General features: G+C 34.7%; 3 protein-coding genes across 10 annotated transcripts; 2 read left to right on the top strand and 1 right to left on the bottom strand.

The window, feature by feature from the left end:
* Nucleotides 1–1,872: 1,872 nt before the first annotated feature.
* Nucleotides 1,873–6,286, top strand: LOC111286188 (Tetratricopeptide repeat (TPR)-like superfamily protein). Its single transcript, XM_022876025.2, has 2 exons — nucleotides 1,873–4,977; nucleotides 5,553–6,286. The coding sequence occupies exon 1, from the start codon at nucleotides 2,124–2,126 to the stop codon at nucleotides 4,872–4,874; it is 2,751 nt and encodes a 916-aa protein (XP_022731760.2). The 5' UTR covers nucleotides 1,873–2,123; the 3' UTR covers nucleotides 4,875–4,977; nucleotides 5,553–6,286.
* On the bottom strand, nucleotides 6,132–20,723 carry SCA3 (DNA/RNA polymerases superfamily protein). 8 transcript variants are annotated; one of them, XM_022876018.2, is made up of 19 exons: nucleotides 19,926–20,723; nucleotides 18,660–18,860; nucleotides 18,377–18,510; nucleotides 17,935–18,022; nucleotides 17,491–17,549; nucleotides 17,056–17,173; nucleotides 16,351–16,464; nucleotides 15,576–15,707; nucleotides 14,986–15,402; nucleotides 13,704–13,754; nucleotides 12,914–12,984; nucleotides 9,973–10,057; nucleotides 9,682–9,834; nucleotides 9,120–9,194; nucleotides 8,918–9,007; nucleotides 8,303–8,350; nucleotides 8,094–8,208; nucleotides 7,032–7,135; nucleotides 6,132–6,796 (listed from the first exon to the last, which is right to left on the bottom strand). In XM_022876018.2, the coding sequence occupies exons 1-19, from the start codon at nucleotides 20,712–20,714 to the stop codon at nucleotides 6,686–6,688; spliced, it is 2,955 nt and encodes a 984-aa protein (XP_022731753.2). In that variant the 5' UTR covers nucleotides 20,715–20,723; the 3' UTR covers nucleotides 6,132–6,685. The 8 variants fall into 8 exon arrangements, 7 of the variants coding, with proteins under 7 accessions (XP_022731753.2, XP_022731755.2, XP_022731754.2 ...); XM_022876020.2 differs by lacking the exon at nucleotides 15,576–15,707; XM_022876019.2 differs by lacking the exon at nucleotides 8,918–9,007.
* A 1,943-nt stretch (nucleotides 20,724–22,666) lies between these two features.
* LOC111286126 (putative leucine-rich repeat receptor-like serine/threonine-protein kinase At2g24130) lies at nucleotides 22,667–26,141 on the top strand. The gene is made up of 2 exons (XM_022875929.2): nucleotides 22,667–25,293; nucleotides 25,611–26,141. Exons 1-2 carry the CDS (start codon nucleotides 22,743–22,745, stop codon nucleotides 26,006–26,008), a joined length of 2,949 nt encoding a protein of 982 aa, XP_022731664.2. The 5' UTR covers nucleotides 22,667–22,742; the 3' UTR covers nucleotides 26,009–26,141.
* Nucleotides 26,142–26,431: the final 290 nt, after the last annotated feature.

Here is a 26,431-nt window from a genome sequence, read left to right on the forward strand (position 1 = left end):
TCTTTTTAAGTTTTATTTTTTTTACATATAAAAATTACTCAATAAATTTTCTTTTTTTATATCCTATGTCAATCATTTTTAAATTGTTGGTAACAAAATTTAATTTAAATATTTTATATGTCTAAATAAATTTCATAATAATCTAGATATATTTTTAAATTTAAAAATTTCAAATGTAATGATATATTATCTCTTAAAACATATTTTTTAATAATTATATATATATATATATAGTACAAGGTATGTTATCATACAAACATGTAAATGTGGATGTCTATATGTATAACTTATTTTTATGACATGTAAGATATATTTTAAATTCAAATAAAAAGTTAATATTTATTTTTAAAATTTAAAAAATCTAAAATAGATATCCAATCTAATATACATTACAATCATAAATCAATCTACAAATAATTTTTTTAAATTTAAAAATTTCAAATATAATTTTATTTTCATAAATTTTCTTATAATTATCTTTTATTATTTGATTTTTTTTAAATTAAAAAATACACATATCTATTATATATTACTTTTAAATTCAAAAAATAGTTAATAATTCTAAAATCATTTATGCCTCATATTTGTCATTTCAAATTCATATATATAGATCGTGTATCCTTCATCAAAATTTTTTTTTTAGTTTGCAACTTTTCTTTTAAATGTATATTACTATTGTGATTTTATTCGTAAAAGATCATATTTTTCAATTTATTTTTTTATTTTGACATGCATCTACTAAATATTTAATTGTTTTATTCAATAATTTAATCAAGATCATGAAAGTATGTAAATATTTTTTATGAATATATTATTTTAAATAATATATTTTGTCCTTCTTAAAAAATAATTTTATATACATTAGTTTTTTGTATATATCTTCTTATCTTTTAATTTTTTTTAACATTTTGATTAAGATTATAATAGTAATGATATGTCAAATAATTTTTTATAATTTAATTATCTTTTTTATTCAAAATTTCCAAAAAAAAAAAAAAATAGCACAAGAAATGATTTTTCAAAGACTCCAATAATAATATGGTCCACCAGTGAGCATACTATATAATAACATCCAAAGCAAATTTAATTCAATTCATCATTTTTTTTTGCTTTATTTATTTGTTATGATATTTACAATAATAAAAATAAACATAAATCTAATTTGTGTTTATGCATATATACATAAATAAAATAAAATTAATCAATGTATCCCAAAGGTTATAATCTAGTTTTTATAAATTTTAACAAATAAAAATAATAATTAACTAAAATAAATTAATTTTTTTTATAATTTTTACTTGAAAAAATAAATAACCTAAAAATAAAAAAATTTAAATTAGAATAAAAAATAAAATCAATAAAAAATATTTTTATGATTTTATGAATTATTAAAGAGTAAAATAAAAATATAAACAAATTTATTAAATACTTGTTATTTAAACGAGCATGAAAAAGATTTGATTTATAATTTTATCTAAAATTTAAATATATTTAAAACATAATTTCAAATTTTCAAAATTTAAAAACTAAACATATGATTTTTACTTTTGTATGAGATAATTTTTTTTATAAATTGGATCAAACACTCACTTAACATATATTTAAACACTATGATTCAGTGTTTAGTAAATTTAAATTCAATGTTTATAGTTATTTTTGTTTCAAAAATTATTTTTTGTATTCAAACGGAAAATTTATGAATTATATAAGGTAAAATATTATAGTAAAAATATAAAATACAAAATCAAAACAGAAAAAACTCACCAAAAAGAGCAAAAAATTGAACAAAAATTAAATTTAAAGAATATCCTAATATTTATTAAAAGGAATATACTTAAATTAAAGAAAAAGGGGAAAAGGAAAATAGGAAATATAGAGAGAGAAACTTAAAAAAGGAAAAACAAATGAAAATCCAGAAACTGTTATTTTGATCCACTGCTTCAACTTCCTTTATCCCAAACAACACATCATCAAGGTATGCACAAAAGCTTTCTCATTTTTCCTCCTCCTTCAAACAACTTCACTTTGCACTCATTTTTCTTTACTTCATTCATCCACAAAAAATAAGGCATAAATTTTTCTTCTTCTGAGTCAAAATTTGATGAACGGTTACAATAACAGCTATGGCTTCTGTGAAATTGTTCATTTCTTGTGACACTGTTGATTCAAAGAAACTCAATTCCTATGTAAACCCATCTCATTTACCTGATCAATACTCTACTTTTTCGTTCGCTGGTTGTCTTCATGCCGGTAAAGCTGCTTCCATGCTCAGTTCTTTGACTAGGCTCAAGCATATTCGAGTCTCTCGCTTTGAAACTGAATTCCCTCATATTCCTGAACCAAACCCAGTCGATAGAGAAACCCTTTTTTCTTCTAAAAATGATTTAGTGAATGAAAACCCAAAATTTGTGGAGGGCCAAAATGTTCAAAACCCCAAGAAATGGATTAAAAAAAATGTGGGTTTCAGGTTTGGTTTCAGAAGGAATAGTAATGAGATAGAAAGGGTGGATCTTTTTGTGTATAATAATAGTGGGTTGGATGTTGATTACTCTGCTATTAGGCCTGACTTGAACTTGGAGCATTGTAATTCTATATTGAAAAGACTTGAGAGGTCTAATGATAGTAATGCTTTGAGATTTTTTGAGTGGATGAGGAGCAATGGGAAATTAGAGAGAAATGTGACTGCTTATAGATTGGTTCTTCGAGTGTTGGGTAGGAGAGAAGATTGGGATGCAGCTGAAATGATGGTTAGGCAAGCGAATGGTGATTCAGGCTGTGAACTTAATTTTCAGGTTTTCAATACAATTATATATGCGTGTTCTAAAAGGGGGCTTGTGAAATTGGGTGCAAAGTGGTTTAGGATGATGCTGGAACATGGGGTTCGGCCAAATGTTGCCACTTTTGGCATGCTTATGGGACTTTACAAGAAGGGTTGGAATGTTAGGGAGGCAGAGTTTGCATTTTCACAAATGAGGAATTCTGGCATTGTTTGTCAGTCTGCATACTCTGCGATGATCACGATTTATACACGTTTAAGTTTGCATGACAAAGCCGAAGAGATTATTGGCTTTATGCGAGAAGATAAAGTCGTATTGAATCTTGAGAATTGGTTGGTGATGCTTAATGCCTATAGTCAACGGGGCAAGTTAGAGGAGGCTGAGCAGGTATTGGTCTCAATGCAAGAAGCAGGCTTTTCTCCAAATATTGTTGCATATAATACACTAATCACAGGGTATGGAAAATCATCGAATATGGATGCTGCTCAACATGTATTCCTGAGCATTCAGCAAGTTGGATTAGAACCTGATGAAACAACTTACCGTTCAATGATTGAGGGCTGGGGACGTGCTGACAATTATAAGGAGGCAGGATGGTATTACAAGGAGCTGAAACAGCTGGGATTCAAGCCTAACTCCTCCAACTTGTACACGCTAATAACTTTGCAAGCAAAGCATGGGGACGAAGCGGGTGCCATTAGAACACTTGATGATATGCTCAAGATGAGGTGTCAACATTCTTCAATCCTTAGTACTGTTTTGCAAGCATATGAGAGTGCTGGGAGGATTGATAAAGTGCCTCTCATTTTAATTGGGTCTTTCTACCAACATGTCTTAAATGACCAGACTTCATGTTCCATTTTAGTGATGGCTTATGCGAAAAATGGATCAGTGGATGATGCAATTAAAGTGTTGGGCAGCAAAAAGTGGAAGGATCCAGTTTTTGAAGATAACCTGTATCATGTATTGATTTGCTCTTGCAAGGAGTTGGGTGATCTTGATAATGCTGTTAAGATATTTTCTCAAATGCCTAATGCTGAAAACAAGCCTAATTTGCATGTAATTTGTACAATGATTGACATTTATAGTGTCATGGGTCACTTCACTGAAGCAGAAACACTCTATTTGAAGTTGAAATCTTCAGGAGTTGCCTTGGACATGATTGGCTTTAGCATAGTTGTAAGAATGTATGTTAAAGCTGGATCCTTAAAAAATGCTTGCAGTGTTCTACAAATGATGGAGAAGCAGAAGGACATTGTCCCAGACATTTATCTTTTCCGGGACATGCTCCGAATTTATCAAAAGTGCAACATGCAGGATAAATTAGCTGGTCTTTACTATAGAATTTTGAAGAGTGGAGTTTCATGGGATCAGGAAATGTACAACTGTGTAATTAACTGTTGTGCACGTGCCTTGCCAGTTGATGAGCTTTCCAAGGTTTTTGATCAGATGCTTCACCATGGTTTTGCTCCTAATACTATCACCTTCAATGTCATGCTTGATGTTTGTGGTAAAGCCAAACTTTTCAAGAAGGTCAAGAAACTATTCTGGATGGCAAAAACTCGAGGCTTGGTAGATGTAATCACTTACAATACTATTATAGCTGCCTATGGTCAAAATAAGGACTTCAAGAATATGTCATCAACTGTTCGAGAAATGCAATTCAATGGTTTTTCAGTGTCCCTTGAAGCCTACAATTGTATGTTGGATGCATTTGGGAAAGAAGGCCAAATGGAGAAATTTAGAAGTGTCTTGGAGAGGATAAAGGAATCAAATTGTGCTTTGGACCAGTATACATACAACATTATGATCAATATTTATGGAGAACGAAGATGGATTGATGAAGTTGCAACTGTGCTTACTGAACTGAAAGAATGTGGACTAGGACCTGATCTGTGCAGTTATAACACATTGATAAAGGCATATGGAATTGCTGGAATGGTTGAAGATGCTGTGGGTCTGATCAAGGAAATGCGAGAAAATGGGATAGAGCCTGATAAGATAACTTACAACAATCTAATCACTGCACTACGAAAGAATGATAAGTTCTTAGAGGCTATTAAATGGTCATTGTGGATGAAGCAAGTGGGAATGTAAACTGCTGGTGGACCTATAACATCGTTTTGCTCTTCTGTCATTTCACATCCAAACTCGTTCTGGGCATTCCGCCTAAACATTTCATAGGTGTTTGCTTCTTAAGGTGATCAAATTTCTAGCCTGCATCAAATTCCTTTGCCTATGCATACATAAAGATTCTGTAAATGACTGTATTCATCTATCTCTTCTGATAATATCCTTATCTTAAATCAAGCTTGTCTGTGCTGCTTAAGCAACTTCTTTAAGTTTTTTGAAGGTAAGTGCTTGTGACAGAAACATCAGAAAGGCAGATTTTGTGAACAGTTGCTACTTTATTCTCTACAACTTCATTATTCCTTTTAGTCTTGCCCAAAAGTGTAACTACTTTTAAACCGTGAAATGCCTCCAGTTACTTGCATTTTCTCTATTTTAAATGTGTTATGGCCATTACTTGTCTTTGGATATTCTTATTGCTGTTTTAAGAGCATGATTAGCTTTTAGTTCATCCCTGTCCAAAATTGACATTCGAAGAGTTATGTTTCAGCCTCATTGAGCATCCCTGTTAAACACTTACATTCAATGATTTTTATTGCTCAAAATGCAGGCTGAAATGTTATGTATTTTTGGTGTTGCCATCTCTGGAAGTTTTTCTGCCTTCTCCATTTGCTTAGATGGAATAATTTTTTGGTTTTCTTTCAGATCTGTGGATGAGCCAAGGAGTTTGTGGATGCTAGAAGTGAAACGAGCTGTTGGATGCTTGGAAGATCCTTGTGGATGACACTACCACGGTTCGATATGAGGTTCAAAGAAGTGAAAAGTTGTCAAATTAACTCAATTGAAGGAGCAAATTCAAGCTCAAGCTAACAAGGAGCAAGATACAGAGGTTTTTATCTCAGTTTTTACTTCCACAAAGAATTTTAGCTTTGGGGCATAGTAGTTTTTGTTTATTGACAAGGCATGCCACTCGGTGAAACAAACTGGGGCATCATCACCCAGTTATGGTTGGATTCGTTCTCTTCATAATATTATTTGTGCAGCCATACTTCTGGTTTATGAAATATTAGTAATAATTAATGCAGGCAAACATAAGATATCATAGTTTTCACTTGATTGCATGTAATATTTGCCTGTTTAAGCTAAAGAAAATGTATCTGAGTCTCCCAGAGTGTTTCTGATTTAATGTATTAATCTCATCAACCAATTTTCATTCGTTTTGCATAGTTGGTTTGATGCAGGCAGGCAGGCAGGCATGTCATAGTGGTTCAAAAAGTACAGTGGTAGCGCATAAGAAAATTTTCTTTTGATTTGAAAGTACATAGTAGCACTCGTGTTCCTGCTGCATTCTCTTTTCATCCTTGATACAACAAGTGCAGACATGAAAGAATAGAAACAATTGCTTGTTTAGTACAAAAAAAAAAAAAAAGAAAAAGAAATCTTTTGTTATCCGGAGATCACCTTCCGCAGCATATAAAAGTTTGCTGCAAGTCCTTCGCATCTTTTGACGCCTCTTGCCTGCCAATAAGTATCAATCGATGTGCTAGAAATAATTAACACTAAGCAGAAACTATTTCCTCCGAGTAACAGTTCCTCTGAGCCGGAGACAACATTTCCCTGTAACTATCAGCCACAGGAAAGGTAATTCTAGTCCTTCACAGTCTAAATCAGGATAACCAGAAGCTGGAAGCAGTCTGGCCTTCGTTTCCCAAGTTTCAGTTGAGTCTCACATGGATTTACTCCTCACTGAAACGTCTTGATGGTCAAGGGCAAAAGAATGTACAACAAGCTAACAATGTTTCAGCACATGATATACAAATATTGTTCCACTCGGAGAATCAGTTGAAAAAGTACGGGGACTTGAGAACCTCTTGCAAGTCAAAGTTGCCTCTCTCTGGGAGGGGAGGAAAAACCAATGATGGATAAGATGTCTGGAAGCTTTCAAGCAACTGGGGAGAACCATTGTAAAATTAATACAGTCAATAAAAACGAACAAAAACACAAAATTCAGAATACTGTGGGTAAATATAATTGTTAATTTTCAAATTAAAAGAAAACAAACGCAACATAAGAATCATTTTACAGGAAACATTTTCCCTCTACATTGCAATCAAACAAACCAATCAAATATTCTGTCTATGGGTTACTTTCTAAGAATAGAAAGACAGGGATCGCTACACTTACATTTTCAAGAATTGGCATGCTATAAAGCTCAACAAATTTTTCTCTAAGTATCTGGTTCATCTTCTCCACATCGCATGCATGTGTCCAGAAGGAGTCATGGACCCCTGCAAATAGATTTATTTCATAAGGATATGAGAATTAATGCAAATGAAAAACGTTATTTCAGATGATCTTCAAACAGTATAAATACTAAATATAGCAGGTTCACTTTTTTCTAACATATATCTTAATAACACACAATATACTCAGAAAATTGTTTTCAAGCTCACTTTTGCAACAAATATTTTTCTGTCAAGTGTTTCATTACAAACATACACAATCACAAGAAAGTATTGTAAATAATGTAGTGGAAATGGATATCAAATTAAGGGGTTTAGATTGTTATAGGTTTTACTGTGAGAAATTCTGATAAAATAAAGGAAATGTATACGTCAACCATGACACACTAGTGGTGACACATCAGAATGTCACCTTCATCTTTGAGAGAATAAGGCCAACCAGCAAAATAAACTAAAGATTTTACTAAACTCATAGTATTATCCTCAAAAGATTTTTTACTTCCAAGTTTAGCAAGTGATCAGCATGCTTCCAAACTTCTTAATAGTAGCACAAGAGGACATGCAGCCAATACTAATCAGCAGTTGAAGCAATCCAAGCTGTAAGTCAATGCTAAATGTGACAAAGCTTTAATACATTCAAAGGTATTTAAATTTCCTTGCTCTATTTATTTAAGAACAAAAAGAAAATTCCTTAAAAGAAAGCACGGACACCATAAAGTAAAGACTTCGCCCAACATATGCAGAAGTCTATAACACATATAACAATTTCATTCCCTTTTTTTTTTTTTTGGGAAATGTATTCACTTAAAGAACTTTCCCCTATTAAAATAATATGGCAAGGCTCTATACAAGTTTTTTTTGAAGTTAAGGCTCCATACAACGGTTTTTTTTATTTTTATTTTATTTTTAAGTTAAGGTTCTATACAAGTTAATTTGCTTGTTTTCAAATGAATAAATCTAATCTTGGTCTATGCTCTGCCTACTAAAAGTTAACAAGACAGACCTGCAAAATGTAGACCAGCATCCCTGCATGCAACAGCAGTCGTCATCATGTGAGAACCATCAAGTGAGTGCACAAAATTTGGAGGGAATGCAGTTCTCTGTTTTCTAACTTGTACCTGGTATTAACAAAATATGAGTGTTTCTACTTGCTTAAGAACAAATCAAAGCAGAAATAGAAACTCAAAACAGGGGCTAGAATAAGGAACTTACTGAGTTGCCCTCTCGCTGCAAGGCTAACACTTGGAGAGAAGTTCTTACCTGAAAAGCAGCAGTGATTTTGTTACTCTAATGTTAATTTATTATTTAATGGAAAGACTAAACCTAGTACAGCTAGTATTCTATAAAACATATCTCATGCAACAGTAATGCTGAAGTATGAACACCATAAAAAAGACCAAAATCTTTAGCCCATGCATTCAAGAGAAAAAGAATAGTAATTTCATGGATACTAGAGCATAAAACAATTAGGTGGTTTGTCCCTCAAGTTATTCCAGTTGAAGATTTAGGAAAATGCCTTCTTCAGTATTTTAACACACGGGAACCTCCCAAACATTGATGTATCTTCCCACACCAATATCTGACTAGGCTCAGCTGGAACAGTGAACTAGAAAGCCGGTCCTTTCAGTGGTCAAGTTTCTCGTTGGATTGTTTGAGATCAAAACTAGGTGACTACAATAACATTCGGCCTTTTTGCTGACATGCTATGATCATACCAGGCTTAATGAACCTGCTGGGTTTACTTTAATAGTGACGTGATTAACCAAAATGAGACTTTTATAGGAAAACAGGCTTGATAATCCAGTACACTGCAACTCTAACACTTACAAAGTATCGTTCACTTTTATGGTAGGGTTGCAGAACAGGGAGACCAAGAGGTGTTTTCCACCGCACAGGTTGATTTTCTGAAGCAATAACCTAGAATACAAGGATTTCACAGTCCAGTAAATTAATTGTACTAGAACTCAATGCACCATAATTACCATAAGGCAGTTTTTATCATTGATTCTTGTAATATAAGAAGTCATACCTTCGCACAGTCACCTAACCAACCCATTATGCTGCGTGCTGCTTGGAATAATTCTCCAAGGGCTGCCAATGTCACCTGTTAAAATATTTATAACTTTGGCATCAAATTAAGATAAGTATAATTGTTTTAATTTGAACAGAAATATTAATAGCATAATCCGGTATTGTTATATAAAGAAAAATTATTCACTCTTTTCCCAAGGCTACAGGCAAACAAAAACACCAACAAACTTACACATGCACACATAAAATAGAACATTTCTTCCATCCTCCAAATGCTGATATAACAGTTCTAGGAACCACACCCTCCCAAAATAAAAGAAAAAAAATTCAGAACACTCCCATTTTATATCAGTCTGACAACTGCAATTTCAAAGTGTAAGATACCAATGTTAAGAAATCAAGAGAAGGATATTTGAGAACAATTGAAGAGAGAGAGAAATCTAAATGGATGCATGAGCACAGAAACCCAGTATCATTTATTTATAGTACAGAGATTATCACAGTTTGTACATCCATTGTTCATGCATGCATAAGTACACAATATTAAATGGATTGCTCACTTTAGCAGTATAGCAAGCTGCAGCAAATAGCACTCTATCATCAGTTATTTGACCCTTCTCCTCCAATCTTCGTTCTATTTGCTCGCGTGCTCCAACAAAAGTGACACCATATACTGAGGTCATTACCGTTTGTTTAACTAGTTTTCGATCAACCTGAAAGTTTCCAACATTTTAAGCTGTTAGTTTAAGAAAAGAAAGTCCTAATTCAAAATAAATTATAAATAGTTTAGATGTTAACTGTTCAAGGAAATCTAGTAATTTTGAGTTTCAAAAGAACCAAGGAAGTCCAACCTGATCAATTAAGAGTTTTGCCAATAAAGCATTGGGATTTGTTGCAGGATCCTTGTTACTGTCCCTCTTCATTATATTGTGAACCCTGCCAAGCCCAGGAAGATATTAATAGAGATGAGGAATAGAGAAATTCTTTATTTCTCATTTTTAGTATATTATTTCAGAATATATACAAATAGAAAATTTTTCCAGAAATTAAAGCAGCAGCAAAGAGAGAAGAGGCTGACATAACACCTAAAGATTAGGCAACAAGAAAATGATGTTGAAAAAGTGCTCTCCTATGAAGCACATATATGGCCACAAGCTACAGGAAAAACACTGGTTCAAGCATAAAGACGTAGAAAGTCTTGTTTAGCTTCTTTGAATTTTTGAAGTAAAATTTTCAAATATCCAAAAAAAGACAGTCTTTAAAAAGCAGGATTACCATGCCTCCAAGATGGAATTTTGATCCCAAAGGCCCAATTCATATGCAGGATCAGGGATTGAAAATGCAGTCATGTCACGTTTATCGTGGTTGCAGAGATAATGAATATCATTGCGGTCATCACAGCAGAGGGTGCTGCTACAGTGAAATAGTGGCCGTGATACTGCTATGCCACCACTATTTACTACTAAGTGCAGGATTAATTGTTTTTGAGATTGGATTTTATACATCTTGAAACCTAAATTAGTAGTAAAACCCTTTAAAAGAACCATTAATTCTAATAATAAGACACAATATACCCAAGCATAAATGAACTCTTTGCCCAAAAAATGCCCAGACCAGTCTAATCAAAAACCTAAAAGTCAGATACTATGATCTTCTTAACCTCGCACGCTTACACCTCTACAATACTACTTTCACTACAGCCATCTTTTAAGCAACAAACTTTCTTCCCTTCAGTTAGATACTTTCCCTCTCTTTCTCTAGACAGAACTAACAAGTCTGCCCAAACCCCATTCATTTTACTCATTAGAAATCTGCCACAAGTCATCTAAGGTGAAGCCAAATGATGAAAGCAAAACCCTTCTCCTTGTCTGGTGCCCTCTTAATGTCCTACCACATATGACTTTTTTCTTTTGCTTTTTGGCTGTATTGTATCCACCAACTCCAATATACCCAACTTATCAAAGGTGTGTCTGTATCAGACACATACTTGAAACAGACACAGGCACATAGGTTATTGTGTATCCATGCTTCATAGGTGCCCTCAAGACACATCTACGTGCCTCCAAGCAAGGATAATACAATAACTCAAGGTTACATGACATGCTCGTAGTAAACCAAGTATTCTTTGTAATAGTTTGTCCTTAGTAGTGATGAGCAGTCTCTTCTCATTGTTTTCAAATTTAAGAACATGATCCAATTTTATTTTTTTCATCTGCATTTCTTGATTGATTTACTAGGAATAAAAGGGTTCAGTTATTGAACCACAAACTGTCTAAATGTTAATTTAATAATCATGTTTTGTAGCTGCCCAAAAATTCTTCTCCTAGAAGACTGAGAAGATTGTAAGAGTTGACAAACATCGAACCAGTTATCAATTATCAACAACAACAACAACAACAACAACAACAACAACAACAATCCAAGCCTTATATCCCATAACTCTGGGGTCGGCTGTATGAAAGGATCATAGTTTTGAATCTTCTTGCACCACCCATTTCTATAAAAAATAACATTTTCATCTACTTCCTTAACTCTCATATCATCTCTTATTACTTGCATCCACATCTTTCATGATCAATCTAATTAGATTGGAATAAATTATAATGAGTTTGTCTTGCGAGAATTTGAGTGGTCTTCAGAACTTCTCATTGATTATTTTCTCTTTCTTCTCCTTAATTTTCTGACATTAAAAACTCAATTGATTCTCTTGAAATAATTCTATGTAGCCACTTGCAACTCACTTAATCCTTTCATCTTACACCACCCCCCTCATCCCCTTCAGTTATCAAATGCTCAATCATCTGCTAAAAGCTGCCAAAACCAACTGTGTTCATATAATATGCTCAGAACAGTGCTCAGGTACTTGGCGTTTCTAACCTTATTGCAACCCAGAACTGTCTCCTCCTGTATCCTTACAACTATGAAACCATCCTTAAACTCTCTTGTGCTGCTGCTCAGAAACTCTTCCAACCATATCTTATCTATTCTTCAACATTTTAACGCATTTGCATTTAGGGCCACTTATCTATCACACGCTAAATTTTACAAACTTCAAACTGCAGAGAATAAGTGATCAAAGGTAGCTTCTGAAGTCAATACTAAATCACAAAGTATCCACATAGCCTTCGAGTTTGACAGGCTATTTTATTTGAGTTTATTCTAAGATTTACCATATGATTCTCCTAAAAATTCCTTTTATCTACACCTCATACAATCACAAAATTATATTAACAGGTTCTCTGATTTTGGCCTACCAAACCAAATATATCTAATCCATAATCAAATTCCTACATCGTATAATTCACGTTGCTCTAGTTTCTAAGCATCCCTTTATATAGAAAAAGATTTCTTCTATGAACATGCTTCTACCAAGTGTAAAATTTTCATTTAAAGCAACACTACCTATATCCAGCGGTCTTTTCCCCAATGACTAAGGCTCTGTTCAGTTGTTGCTTTTCCCCCATAATTTTGCTATCCAAAGCAAAGTGCACTTTAAATTCACAAGAAAATAACATTTTTTTATAGGATTAAACAATAAAAGTTTGATTTTTTTAACTTCAATGCAAGAAGAAGTATGCTTGTGTTTTGGTTAGTTTTTACTCCTTTCCTCATCCTTAAGCAACAAATAAATGGGGCCAACAATATCAACAAGAAAACTCTGACTGAAGCAACAAAAGTTGAGATGCAGCAAGCTTTTCATGCCCCGTTACTAGTTTTGTAGATAATAACTAAAAGGAATTCTGCAGTGCCAATGGCTTACTTGCCAGGTTTGAATAATGGAATTTAGTATACCTCACAGCAATTTCTGAATAAACATCAGCTGGTTTCTCTCCAGCGACCAAGTTAACAGCTGCAGCTTCCAACTATGAAAACAGATAAAAGATTTGAGACCATAGCTGCACTTTTAATAACTAACATAGCAGAAAAAGAGGCTAATGATAAGCTGATAATTACTGGGTAATAATTTGTAACTAAGAGAGTTTAAACCAACCCAACATTTATAATTTATAGTTACAAGGCAAAGATGTAAGATTCAATTTCACGTTCAAATCATATATCATTCATGAGGAAGAGAAATACACTTAAAAAACTTCAGGGAGTTTAAGACCAAAAGATAAGATTCATGTTTGATTAGAAATAGAAACCAGTTAATGAGGTATAAAGGCATCCAACCAAATATCTTAAAGGAAAGAAAATCTGACTGCATAATTACAGCAGCTACTCATACAGTGCAAGGCTTCTAATATTATAGCAGAATTTACAAAAAATTAGATAATGAGGCTAGCAAGGAAAAATCTCAGTACTTGGGGAAAAACTAGAAAAGAGGGGAACCATGTAGAGGATATAAGGCCTAGATGCAAGTTAAGTTCTATTTATGTCCAGAACACAACTTCAGAGTTCTCCAACTATATGGAGAAAACATATATGTAACCCAAGCATGAGAACATGAATTTTAGATTATTCAGAACAGTGTTAAGAAAACATATACATGTATGTGTGTGTGTGTAACCCAAGCATAAGAACATGAATTGTAGATTATACAGAACAGGAAAAAAATGCTTATTACAAACAGCAAACATACACTGTCTCTTCCCAAGGCTGCATAGTGCTGTAAGCCATTGCAGGAACCATCCTGTATTGAAATTTAAGGGAAAGAAGAAAAAGAAAAGGAGGGTGAGGAAGATGGAGCAGCTAGGGTAAAAAAAAGAGAAATGAGAAACAAGAAACAATAAAGCCAATTAAACAACTAAGAGAAGATAAATTTTAAAAATATTCATGCAAAGACATATTTAAAAGGCATAAGATTCAGATGTGTAAACAAAACTGATAAACAATGCCCGTAAAGAGGAAGAAAAGAACCAAAATAATACAGATATTTTCTAACCAGTAATTCATTCATAAAAGCAACTATCTGAAGATGTAGCAGCACTAAAAGGTCACTACAAGCAATGAACGTATAATCACATTGACATAAGTGTTAAGCTTAAAAAAGATGTGTAGCAGATATGGTAAAAATACAACGGTGCTCTACGTGCTCTCTTAGAATATTCAAAAGGATAAAATTCTATCCAAAAAAGTAGTTCAAACTATCTTACTATTTTAAGGTAGCGACCTTAATTTTCTTACATTTAACAAGATTACTTAGACAAACGATTGTTTGATCAAGTACACTATGATGATAAGGAGCTTTCTGGTAGAACTGATTTCTCCTGAGGGTATAAAGTGCCAGTAGTGGAGAAACTGTTACAAGTAGAATAGGACTTTGCTAAAGGAATTTTCTGCTGTCACAGTTTAATTCTAAAGATATCAGATAACAGTATATTTCAATATGTTTTCCCCCTAATTTTCTTTGGCCAGAAGTCCTCCCCCCCCCCCCCCCCCCCCATCAATCATGCAAATTACCAATCAACTTTTAGGTTCTAAAAAAAGAAAAAAAATGTGACATTGAAACCTTAAAGACAGTGGCATATATTAAACTAGACATGCTAGCAAACTAGCAATAGAAGGTCCAGCAGCAGGTGCCACTTAGTTAAGGCTGGAAGCCTATAAAACAGTCAGATCCTTGCACATCAAAAAACAACTAATGACCAGAAGTTTGATGCCTGTTCCACAAGGAAAATGTGAAGTCTAAAGAACTAGATACAGGGATGTCCCATGCTATATCCAAATACTATTCAAAGTGGATGATCATGGCTACAGAGAGAAGTAAATTATTTAATTCAATTGCTTTTCGAAGTACAAATGTAGATTTAAGTGCAGAATGTAACTCAACAAGCAACCTAGAGAAATTTAATTATCATATGTTAGAAACATAAATAGAAATGTTCATTTTATCTTCTTCAAGGCTCATAATGAAGATTTACCTGATGAATTGGCAGGTAGGAGAGCACACTATGTGGCGATGAGCTCTTTAAGGCTTCTGACAGATTAATACAAGCAGCTAAGCACTGAAAAGGATCCTCAGCTGTTAACCACCAGCGGTTACCATTAATAGGGTTTTCTGCTGAATCAAATATTTCATCTAAATGATTATCCACAAATGCTAGACGCCCATCATGGGAAAGCTTTCCAACACCTCCTGAGTAAAGATTTGCTAAATGTATTTTCAACCAGTGTAACCCAGATCTCCCCAGTGGTCGTCCTTCAGCGAATTCAAGAACTCCTCGACAGAGATCGTTACCTAGATGATTCAAATGTGGATGCATGGGGTACGCACGGCCTCGAAAATCAAGATTGTGAGGATAATAAAAGCCTTCCTCATTTTCCATTTTCCGAGCCACCTGCCATAGGACAAGCTTCTTAGAATCGTACTCACAAAATGAAACAAAAACCAGAAGGGAAACATATGAGCACTCATGCACAGACAGGCAAATGCATCAAGCCATCAAGCAATGCACACTGATACACCGGGGGGGGGGGGGGGGGGGAGAGAGAGAGAGAGAGAGAGAGTTACAGAAAGCTTGAGTTCAGTGTCACATCGTTGAGAATGTCTCTCTCGATTAATCTTGTTTGCCTTTCTCACACTCCATTTCCACTCTTGAATTTCAGTTGAATCCTCTGAAGGAGGTTTCTCTGGTATAGGAATCTAAAATAACACATTGAAGGTATACTTATGTAGTGAATAAATACTCACCCTATAATAAATTAACTGGCTACATATGATTTGGCATGCAGTGTAAGAAAAAAGCAGACTGTAAACACTTTAAAAATTTGAATTTGTTATAATATTGATTTGCAGTATTTTTTTATGCCTTTAAGTAAAATAATCATGAAAATTTAAGAGGATTGGTTGCCTGAAAAAGGGAAGAGAACATAGTTTTGGGGCAGCCTAAAATGTAAAGAGGCTCATTCATGCTAGACTAATTGTCAACTGAGATTCCACATGAATATCACCAAAAAGACAACTGGTTGGAGTCAACCAGTTGTTAAATTGGTAGGGTGGAAATCTTGGCATGATTTTCAAATAAGCAAGCATGCAGAAAGGTAAATAGGGTGACCTTTTCATTCAAAGGGTGCTTCTTGATCATCATAAAATATGTTAATAATTAACACTAGATTTCATAGGATTTCAACGAAGTCAGAACCATTAGAATGTGATACTGTTAACCAGTAAGTATGAACACTCTAGGTAGAGTATCATACAAGCAGTGGTTAGGTAGCAGAATAAAAAAAAAAAAACCAAAATTAACAAAGAAATTTTAAAAAGTAAAAGTTCATGATGTGCTCACATCATTACGATCAACCAAGCCTGCAATGTTGCCACCACTAGCCCAAATACCCTCTACCACAGAAAATACCTTTTTATTCACCCTCCATTTGGTGCTTCCAAGCGTATCCAGGGCCTGCACACATGCCATTTCAGTAAGTCAAGTACCACTAGCAATTAGATCAAGACTACAGACAAAAACTATCCTTCATGGCAAGCTTTCAATCACTCAAAAGAGTAAACTTGTAATAAATTCTCACAGTTCCAGTTTGTTGCTTTTAAAAGCATATAATTATTCAAATTGATTAGATATACATTCTCAACTCAAATCTGTTAAGCAATTGATGCAGAAGAGTTTTCACATTTGCCCTTTTTATAAGAAGGTATTTTAGAATAATCATAAAAAATTAGGGGGAATGTAAAGGAAGACATACTTTTTTTCTTTTTTAAGATAGGGAACACGTGTTTTTACATCCAATTATTTAAGAGAACCAGATGGAAGGTAAGTTGCAACATTTGGGGAAAAAAAAGGGCAAAGCTTTGATTTGAACAATCAATAAATCAGGAACAACATAGAGCTGCAAAATATAGATCCCTTCTTTTATTATTACATGGCATGTCCCAAACAAATTTTACATCAGGCCAACAAACATCTTTGGCCTTAACCTAGAACAACAAGAAACAAAAAGCATGAAAAGAAGAAAAAAAGAAGCCCCAAAGTTATTACCTCAAATACTTTCTGCATATTTTTTACATGCACACCCTTAAGTGCATCTTGTTGTTTCCTTGATCCATGCGTTCTCATGACATAAGAAGGCAAGAACAAGTAGCCGCCATTGTCATACCTGGAAGGAGTTTGCAAATACTTAAGTGTAACATACAGTTACTACTCTGAGTGGCTAAGTGAAGAATATATTTTACTTTCAGTTTGATGTGTAATTACTGATTTATATTTTTTTTTGTTTATTTGTCTTCACACAGGGAAAGCAAGAAAAGGAATGTAGATATGTTAAAACACATTGACTCTTTTTAACTTTACAGAAAGCATATTGACTTTTTTTTCTTTTGCAGAAAAACATTTTGAGTTGCAAGCTACAAGTAATAAACTTCCTGTGAAGCAAATGCAACTATCAGTTTATCACTAATTTTCTCTATAGCATACCCTTTCCATTTTTTTGGAGGCACCAACATTGGTATGTAAGGAATCAACATATGCTTAGCCTGCATACAATAAAAGAAATGAGACATAATTGAGTTTCAGGAATCCAAGAGAGTCAACAGAACTTTATTATTCAATACCCATATTGCCAACTAGAATGCTTTCTGAGATTATTAGTAGTTATCAGTAAAAATCATTAGAGAACAAGCAAACAATACGGACCAAAAAATCCTAAGTGTGAAGCCTTTAAGTATCTCCTATTTAAATAGATCTTTGCATTGTGTGATAATAAGTATGACTAATATATGGCTTATGCATGTGGCTAGACTAAAAACAGTTAACATTGGAAGGGCTGAACAGGAAGTATTAAACTATAACCTCAAAAGACAATCAACTGCTAGATTTCTAAAATAGAAAGGATTAATGAAAAGATATGTCTTAACTTACAGGATTATCAAGCCCTACAGGGTTATCAAGCCCTGAAAGTAGCAGAGGATCACATTCAATAATTCCATATCTCTTCTTAATTTTTTGCCTACAACACCCAAAAATGATTCATAATAGTAATTGTTAGAGGAAAAGCGCAAAAAAGAAAATGGCATTAATGTCGCCCCCACCCCATCCCCCAACAAATATAGCACACATAGTTACACGCTTTGCATGTAAAGTCCAAAAACGAACAACAATAAATGCACCACCATCTAAACAAAAAGCCAGAGATCTATGAGAGGGACCTAGAAGTCAAATCTGACATATGCAGGCAATTCCATACCTAAGAAAGAGCCTAGTGACTAATTGCCTGGAAGATGGTCTAGCAGACCATTATTTAGGGGCATGGGGTCAATCCTGCAAAGATAAGTTGCTAAATAAGTGGAAAATAAAGTCTTACTTTGGGTCCCTCGAGATTGTTTTAAATTTATGCCTAAAAGCAGGTCGAATATCGGGAGGGCTATCTCCTGACTGGTCAATTGGAGGTTGTACATAAGCTGTTTCAGTTAATAGTTCTAGAAGCCGACTTCCAAGCTGCAAGATAACATTCAGCCAAGAAAGGGTTTTCAAAATCCCGAAAGGTGGGGAAAACATGGAGGAAAGACCTTTTAAAATCAATCAGTCATTAAGAAAAGAAGGTTAGCTAGAACATTCCAAGGTTTAAAATTCCAAAAGCTGCAAACCTTAGCTTGTGCATCCCGTCCCCAAGGTTTAATTTCTTCATTTTTTACCAGCTTCTTCACCTCAGTGAGTCTTCTCCTCTTAATCAAACTATTAACACGTTTCCTAAGTATCTCCTTCTCCTTGCTCACACCTTGAACCTCATCTATAATCTGCTTCCTTTGATGGTTCTTAGTTTTCTCCAAGAAGTTATGAATTCTAACCTGAGACAAAGAAAAAAAGTCAACCTAAGAACGCCAACACCCTGAAATAATAGGTACTAATATATGAAATTGTATGAGAGAAAAAAATAAAGTGCATTTAATAATAAGGTAAAGAAAGAAAAAATATGTTTTTGCAAACTAATATGATCCAAGAATATGTTTTTGCAAACTAATATGAACCACTAACCTCTAACTTGTGATACTGCTAGCTAGCTTTTTCTAAAAGATACCTCAACTTTTCTTTGGTTGTATTACATGGTTAATGTGAGTCAAGAACCTCCAACTTGTGACTCTGTAACCAGTTGATGGGTATTGTATATTAGGGAGAAAGAAAATTTACCAATATCTGTAATGGAATGCTTAAAACATCTAGTAACTCCCCCCAAGAACCTAACGAGGATACAGTACTATATAGAATGATACATTTTCCCCTAGTTAGATGGACATGATCATGTTATGAATCTCAGTTTTGTAAAATGAGCATACTTCAATTTCTTTTTTGAAATAAATTCACTCAATTGTTCAACCAACCCTTCAAACATTTTAATCTAAGAGGTTCTTGTCCGTTAGCAAGAACCATACATCCCCATATGCGTTTAAATCTTTTCTGCACTACCTAGAAAACTATGCTTACAAATTCCCCATAAGCAACTCAAGCATCGGACCAGTTTTGAAACTGAGAAGACTTAGGTAAGGTTTCTCCTTTTTTTTTTCCTTTGAATTCCCCAACAAATATAAGCCAAGGGCTTAAAATTGTTGTCTTGATAAAAATAAAGTTAGCATGGTCCATATCAACTATCAAATCAATACATTGCAACACAAAGCTTATTTTCATTAGAAACCAAGAGGGAATGGCCTTATGTTTTATTCTTTTGAAGAACTACACGCAAGCATGAATCTTCAACATAAAATTGAACACAACCAAGCTTGGCCTATTACTCTTTCTTAAGACGTTGAAATCTAGATTTAGAATCCCTTCTTAACTTTCTCAAATTTATCAAAAACAAAAACATAATATTAAAAAGATAATTAAAAAACAGCAAAAGCTAAACCTGATAGGCTAACCTCCTGTTCAATAGCCACCCCAATTTGCACAGCAGCCTGCACAACCTGCACAAACCCATCTTCCCCAGCTCCCATAATCAATCCCATCATCTTATGCATGACAATAACCGCCATTTTATCCGCCGGCAACAAATCAATATGCGGTGCATAAGCCGCCCTCCGATTCTTACTTTTCCCCTTCTGAACCTTCTGTTCCCTCGCAATTGCATCCCTCAACGGCTCAAACCATCCCAAAAACAACCCTTTCACATAAGGCAAATTGGGAGCCAATTTCTTCTCTAACATTTCCTTCTCCAATTGCCTGTATTCTTCGACCCTCTTCTCCCAAGCTTCAGTCTCTTCCTTTACTTGTCTCCTCCTTAGCAAATTATACTTCCTTTTCTCGATCTCTTTGTGCTCTATTTTGACAGTCCGGTTGGCCATTTTGTAAACACCCTTTAAAAATAAAGCTGATATCCAAGATGGGTCTTGGATAAAGAGCCTTGGGGCAGATTCTGGGGAAAGAATTTGGCGGCTTTGGGCATTGGGTAAGAGGAAATTTGTTGGGTTTTCTATGTTTTCGACGAAGTTGTCGTGGAGGGAGTCGTGTAAAGGGTGGAAACGAGGTGGGTTTGAAGGGGAATTGAGATTGAGAGGGAAAGGGAAAGAGAAAAGAAGAGGAGGAAAGGTGGGTTTGGGGAGGACAAGAAGCGGTTTCTTGTGGGGTTTTTGGGATAGGGGAGGCTTTGAACATGTTGGGTATGGGATTTGAGGTCTATGGGTTAAGGAGAGTGAGGGTGTCGTAGCCATTTTTGGGATGGGGGAGATAAGCGGGCGTCAGGGGCGTTGAAATATGACGAGGAAACCTCCCTGAAACCTCTCAACTTTGACCCTTGGAGTGATTTTTTCCTATTGTCAATTTCAAAAGATAATAAAAAACTGAAAATTACTTTTACTTTTCATTGTCTTTTCATTTGAGTGGAGAAGAGGCAGGGAAAAAGCTAAATATTTACTTCACATGAGGTTTCACAAAATGAAAATTTATGTGTTACATATTCATTAAAAAAAATTAATATTGACTTAAATTAGAAAAAAAATGTTTAAAATTAAAAAAATTATTTAATATATTGATAATAAAATTTTTTAATTTCACAATCAAAATTAAAATGATAATATATATCTTACTTTTTTTTCTTTTTTTCATATATACACTAAAAATATATATTATCATTTTAACTCTATTTATAAAATTAAAAAAATCATGTAATCTTGATAATTTCTCTTAAAATTTTATGATCAATATATAAAATGCATAATATGGAAAGAAAAATAAAACATGAGGGGGTGAATATTTTGTATATTGGGCTTCACGAGAGCACAACAAAAACAACTATCCACTCCAAAGGCTCAAATCTTTGGCTGTGATTTCTTTTTTGGGCTATGTCTGGACCTTTCCAATGACAACGTTGCCCACTAAGCCCCAAAATAGCCCAATTTTGGTATGGGTTATGTAACGATTTTAAACATTACTTGGCCCACCAAAAATGATTATTTTATTAAATAATTGTATAAATAATTTTATTGTTTAACCAAATAGCACATCCGTTGAAAAAACATTTTATAATTTTCATCTATATTCGAAAAGTATAAATAGCTAACAACATATATATTTCTAATAAAAAGTCTAAAATAATTTTCCCTGCATTTGTAGGAAAAGAAATTTATATAATTTGTTTTACTAAATTTTAATGTGTATAATTCATTTTAATATATGCATAGAGAAAGAGAAATTGACATATAACTAAAATATTGGTCGTGTGCAGCATCCAAGATGGGAAGATTAATGGAGGGAGCTTCCCCATTGCCATCCTTGAAAAAATTTGGACAACCTTTTTTTTTTAGGAGTGTTGAAAAGTTAAAATTTTTTTTTATACTTTTTGCTGTCATTTTAGATTTGAAAATCATATGCTTATGGTCCGAGGTAATTAATCCAAGTTAAAAACGATATATAGTACAAGTTATATTCATCCTATGTTAAAAAGTTCTTAAATGTAAAATTTCTGGCTATTCCACTGGATTCCCTCTCCCAATTTCAGTTAATTTCATGCAACAAGATTCATGTTCACAAAAAATAATAAACAATTTTTTTTCATAGGAATGAGGTTAGTTGGATTTGCGTGGAGCTGGCTAGTTATTCTTGAAGCCCTTCAACAAATTTACCCAATAAAATCCATCAAGTAGTTATCCTTGAACCCTGCAACAAATTTACCTAATAAAATCCATCAAGTAATCTCTGTATCAGCCCATGAACTTTACGCCGGGATTTTCCTTTGCCTGTCCATACCACGCTATCAGCCGACAAATATACCGAAATATTATGAGCAACAACATCAACAAACCGAGTAATTGCCAACATCATCCACTAATTTGTCTTTAAACATTTTCCTTAACAACGCATCATCCACTAATTTCTCCCAAACTCACAAGCAACCATCATTAGCCAAAAGTGTTAGGCCTATTAGCTGACATGTACACCACCATCCTTACACGGCTCGTGACGCTGCTGATGTGTCACTGCATGTGTCCATTCCTGTTGACCTCTGATTGATCGAGTTCGTAGTCAAAGATCATAGGCACCAAACGTACGTTCACTCCTTAAACGGCAGTTAGGCACAGGCCATCAAATTTTCTAGCAACCCTTTTTTTTTTTCCGTCTTTGTATATATTGCATATTATCTCAACGCTACAGCTTCTATCCCTACTAAAAATTTGGTGGTGCAAACAAGCACTTTTTGTATGTCAACTGCTCTCTAGTTTTTGTTTCATTAAAAGGAGCAAATGGGGTTTTGCAAATTTTCCAAGTTTAGTTTTCTGTTCCTGATCAGCTTTCTCTTTGTATCTACTACTGCTGATGAGAATGCCAGAATTGGGAAGGATCGAGCTTCGTTGCTTTTGTTCATGTCAGGCATTGTTTTAGACCCTGAACATGCCCTGGAAGATTGGAATGCAACAAATGTGCATGTGTGCAACTGGTCAGGAGTCGGGTGCAACCATGCTAGAGATCAAGTTGTGCAGCTTGACCTTAGTGGAAGGTCACTTAAAGGCACCATTTCTCCTGCTCTTGCTAATCTTTCTTCTTTGGTGGTTCTTGATTTGTCAAAGAACTTCTTTGAAGGTCAATTTCCAGCAGAGCTTGGTTCTCTTGTTCAGCTCAAACAACTTAGTCTTTCATGGAATCTTCTTGAGGGAAACATTCCTCCTGAGTTGGGTTTTCTTCACCAATTAGTATACCTTGATTTGGAGAATAACCGGCTTGTAGGAGATATTCCAGCTCCTCTTTTCTGCAATGGATCGTATTCTTTGCAATATATAGATCTTTCGAACAATTCTCTTAGTGGTCAAATCCCTTTGAATAGTGAATGTTCACTTAGGGAGTTGAGATTTCTGTTACTTTGGTCGAATAGACTTATTGGTCCGGTACCTCAAGCCCTTTCCAACTCCTCAAAGCTTCAATGGCTTGATTTGGAGTCAAATATGTTACGTGGGGAGTTGCCGTCTGATATCGTACGTAAAATGCCGCAGTTGCAGTTCCTGTATTTGTCCGACAATGAGTTTGTTAGCCACGATGGTAACACTAACCTCGAACCTTTTTTTGCTTCGTTACTCAATTCCTCTGACTTTCAAGAACTAGAATTAGCCGGAAATAATCTTGGTGGAGAGATACCTCCTATTATTGGTGATCTTTCTGCCAATTTTGTACAGGTTCAGCTAGATGGTAATCTGATATACGGTTCAATTCCTCGTCACATTTCAAACCTTGTGAATCTTACCCTCTTGAACTTGTCTAGCAACCTTTTGAATGGTTCCATCCCACCTGAACTATGCAGAATGGAAAAACTAGAGAGAGTATATCTGTCAAATAATTCACTCTCTGGTGAGATTCCCGAAGCTCTAGGAAACATTACACATTTAGGTCTGTTAGATTTGTCAATGAACAAACTTTCAGGTTCAATTCCTGATAGTTTTGCCAATCTTTTCCAGCTAAGAAGACTCCTACTCTACGGAAATGAGCTTTCTGGGACAATTCCTCCGAGTCTAGGGAAATGCGTCAACCTAGAGATTTTAGACCTCTCTCATAATAAACTTTCAGGGATGATTCCTGGTGAAGTTGCCGGATTGAGGAGTTTGAAGTTATACCTGAATTTGTCTAGCAATCACCTCAATGGACCTTTACCATTAGAGCTGAGTAAAATGGATATGGTCTTAGCAATTGATCTGTCGTCAAATAATCTCTCAGGCACAATCCCATCGCAACTTGGGAGCTGCATTGCCCTCGAGCACCTCAACCTTTCTGGTAATTTCTTGGAAGGTGAACTTCCAGCTTCCATAGGAAGGTTGCCTTACCTCAAAGAACTAGATGTCGCTTTAAACCAGCTGACTGGAGACATACCACTAACTTTTCAGGCATCATCAACTCTTAAGGAAATGAACTTCTCTTTCAACAAGTTCCACGGGAATATATCAGACAATGGAGCATTTTCATTGCTGACTATAGACTCTTTCCTAGGAAATCATGGTCTATGCGGTTCGATTAAGGGCATGCCAAACTGCCGAAAGAAACATCCTTCTCATTTGGTTATAATTTTGCCTATCATCATGTCTTTGTTTGCAACTCCTTTATTGCTTATGTTTGGATACCCTTTGGTGCTCAAGTCAAAGTTCAGAAATCGACTGGCTGAAGTCAATGGAGGGGACTTCGAAGATGAGGAAAAACAAAGGAAAGAGCTCAAGTACCCAAGAATCTCATATAGACAACTCATTGAAGCCACCGGTGGGTTCAGTGCTTCAAGGTTAATTGGTTCAGGCAGTTTTGGTCATGTGTATAAAGGAACTCTTGGGGACAATACAGGAATAGCTGTGAAGGTTTTGAATACAAAGACAGCTGCAGAAATTTCAGGGAGTTTTAAGAGAGAATGTGAGGTCCTAAAGAGAACCAGGCACAGAAATTTGATTAGGATCATAACAATTTGCAGCAAGCCGGATTTCAAGGCTCTTGTCCTTCCTCTGATGCCGAATGGGAGCCTAGAGAGGCATCTATACCCAAGCCATGGATTAAGGAATGGCTTAGATTTGATTCAGTTGGTGAACATTTGTAGTGATGTAGCTGAAGGGGTTGCTTATCTGCACCATTACTCACCGGTTAAAGTTGTGCACTGTGATCTTAAACCAAGCAATATTCTTCTTGACGAAGACATGACTGCTCTGGTAACAGATTTTGGAATTGCAAGATTGGTCAGAGGTGTTGATGATAGTATTCCTGCAAATGATTCAATCTCCTTTAGCTCAGCAGATGGCTTGTTATGTGGATCTGTTGGCTATATAGCTCCGGGTATGTATTTCTTCTTCTGTAAGTATTGCTTTATTTTTGCTAGAATTGTAACTTGTTCTGTTGTTGCATGGGAATAAGTAACATAAACATCAACGTAGAAATTTGGAACCATGTTGCTATATATTTTTATTTTTTCAAGAACTAATAAAATCTCACTGTCATATATTTTGGTTCACTCTATTGACCAAGAGCTTGTGCATAGTCCTTCAAGAAAGTAGAGCTAATTATTAATTCGGATAGATGATTCAGTCATCAATTTTTATTACCAGATACAAAATGAATCACTGTAATTGTTTTTTTCACTGGATTGAATGCAGAATATGGAATGGGCAAACGCGCTTCCACTCAAGGGGATGTATACAGTTTTGGGGTCCTTTTGTTGGAAATTGTTTCAGGAAGGCGCCCTACAGATCATGAAGGTTCAAGCTTGCATGAATGGGTAAAAAGTCACTATCCTCATGAACTTGAACCCATAGTAAAGCAAGCACTGATTAGGTGCAGCCCTGCCGCAATGCCAAATTATGACAAAATATGGCGTGATGTTATTTTGGAACTGATTGAACTTGGCCTTATGTGTACACAGTACAATCCTTCAACAAGACCAACTATGCTAGATGTAGCCCTTGAAATGGGGGGGCTAAAGCAGTATCTTGCTAATCCTGCCTCTATGTTGACTGGAGAATCCTCTTCTAAGGCTGATGCCATTCGATCATAGAAGGATATGATGGAGACTGCTTCCATGAATTTTCAAGACAGTTCATCATTGTATCCATTTATTTGATTTTTCACTTAAATTATTTCCTTGTTTGCTAAAGTTATTCCTAACAATATACATCAAATGTCAAAAGGTACCATAGTTTTTGCTTTCATTATGTCAACTCTAGCTAAAACCACACCGCTACTTTGTGCGAAACGTTTTACAGCTGAGGTGAAGTGAACAGCAAATGAATATGTCAAGCATAAAGGAGCTTTCCTTTTTCACCACTCTAAAAGTTCCCCTCATCAAGCAAAAAAAAAACAAGCATTCCTTTTCATTTTTTAAGTCACCAACCAACCAAAGATGGCATTCGTCTTCATTAATGATATAATCTATTAGATGAAATGGGATATGTACTATGAATCATTCTTTATCCAATTA

The sequence above is a fragment of the Durio zibethinus genome, chromosome 6 (genome assembly GCF_047325235.1).
Source record: "Durio zibethinus cultivar Kanyao isolate XHJ-2024 chromosome 6, ASM4732523v1, whole genome shotgun sequence".
In the NCBI taxonomy this organism is placed as follows: domain Eukaryota; kingdom Viridiplantae; phylum Streptophyta; class Magnoliopsida; order Malvales; family Malvaceae; genus Durio; species Durio zibethinus.

Bases quoted from the DNA above. Each gene is read 5' to 3' on its own strand.
- LOC111286188 (XM_022876025.2), top strand. From the start codon at position 2,124: ATGGCTTCTGTGAAATTGTTCATTTCTTGTGACACTGTTGATTCAAAG.
- SCA3 (XM_022876018.2), bottom strand. From the start codon at position 20,714: ATGGCTACGACACCCTCACTCTCCTTAACCCATAGACCTCAAATCCCA. The intron at 15,708-16,350 runs GTGAGCACATCA...GTGTTATTTTAG, and splicing joins GCTTGGTTGATCGTAATGAT to ATTCCTATACCAGAGAAACC. The intron at 6,797-7,031 runs GTAAGTGTAGCG...GGTTCTCCCCAG, and splicing joins GCATGCCAATTCTTGAAAAT to TTGCTTGAAAGCTTCCAGAC.
- LOC111286126 (XM_022875929.2), top strand. From the start codon at position 22,743: ATGGGGTTTTGCAAATTTTCCAAGTTTAGTTTTCTGTTCCTGATCAGC. The intron at 25,294-25,610 runs GTATGTATTTCT...GATTGAATGCAG, and splicing joins TGTTGGCTATATAGCTCCGG to AATATGGAATGGGCAAACGC.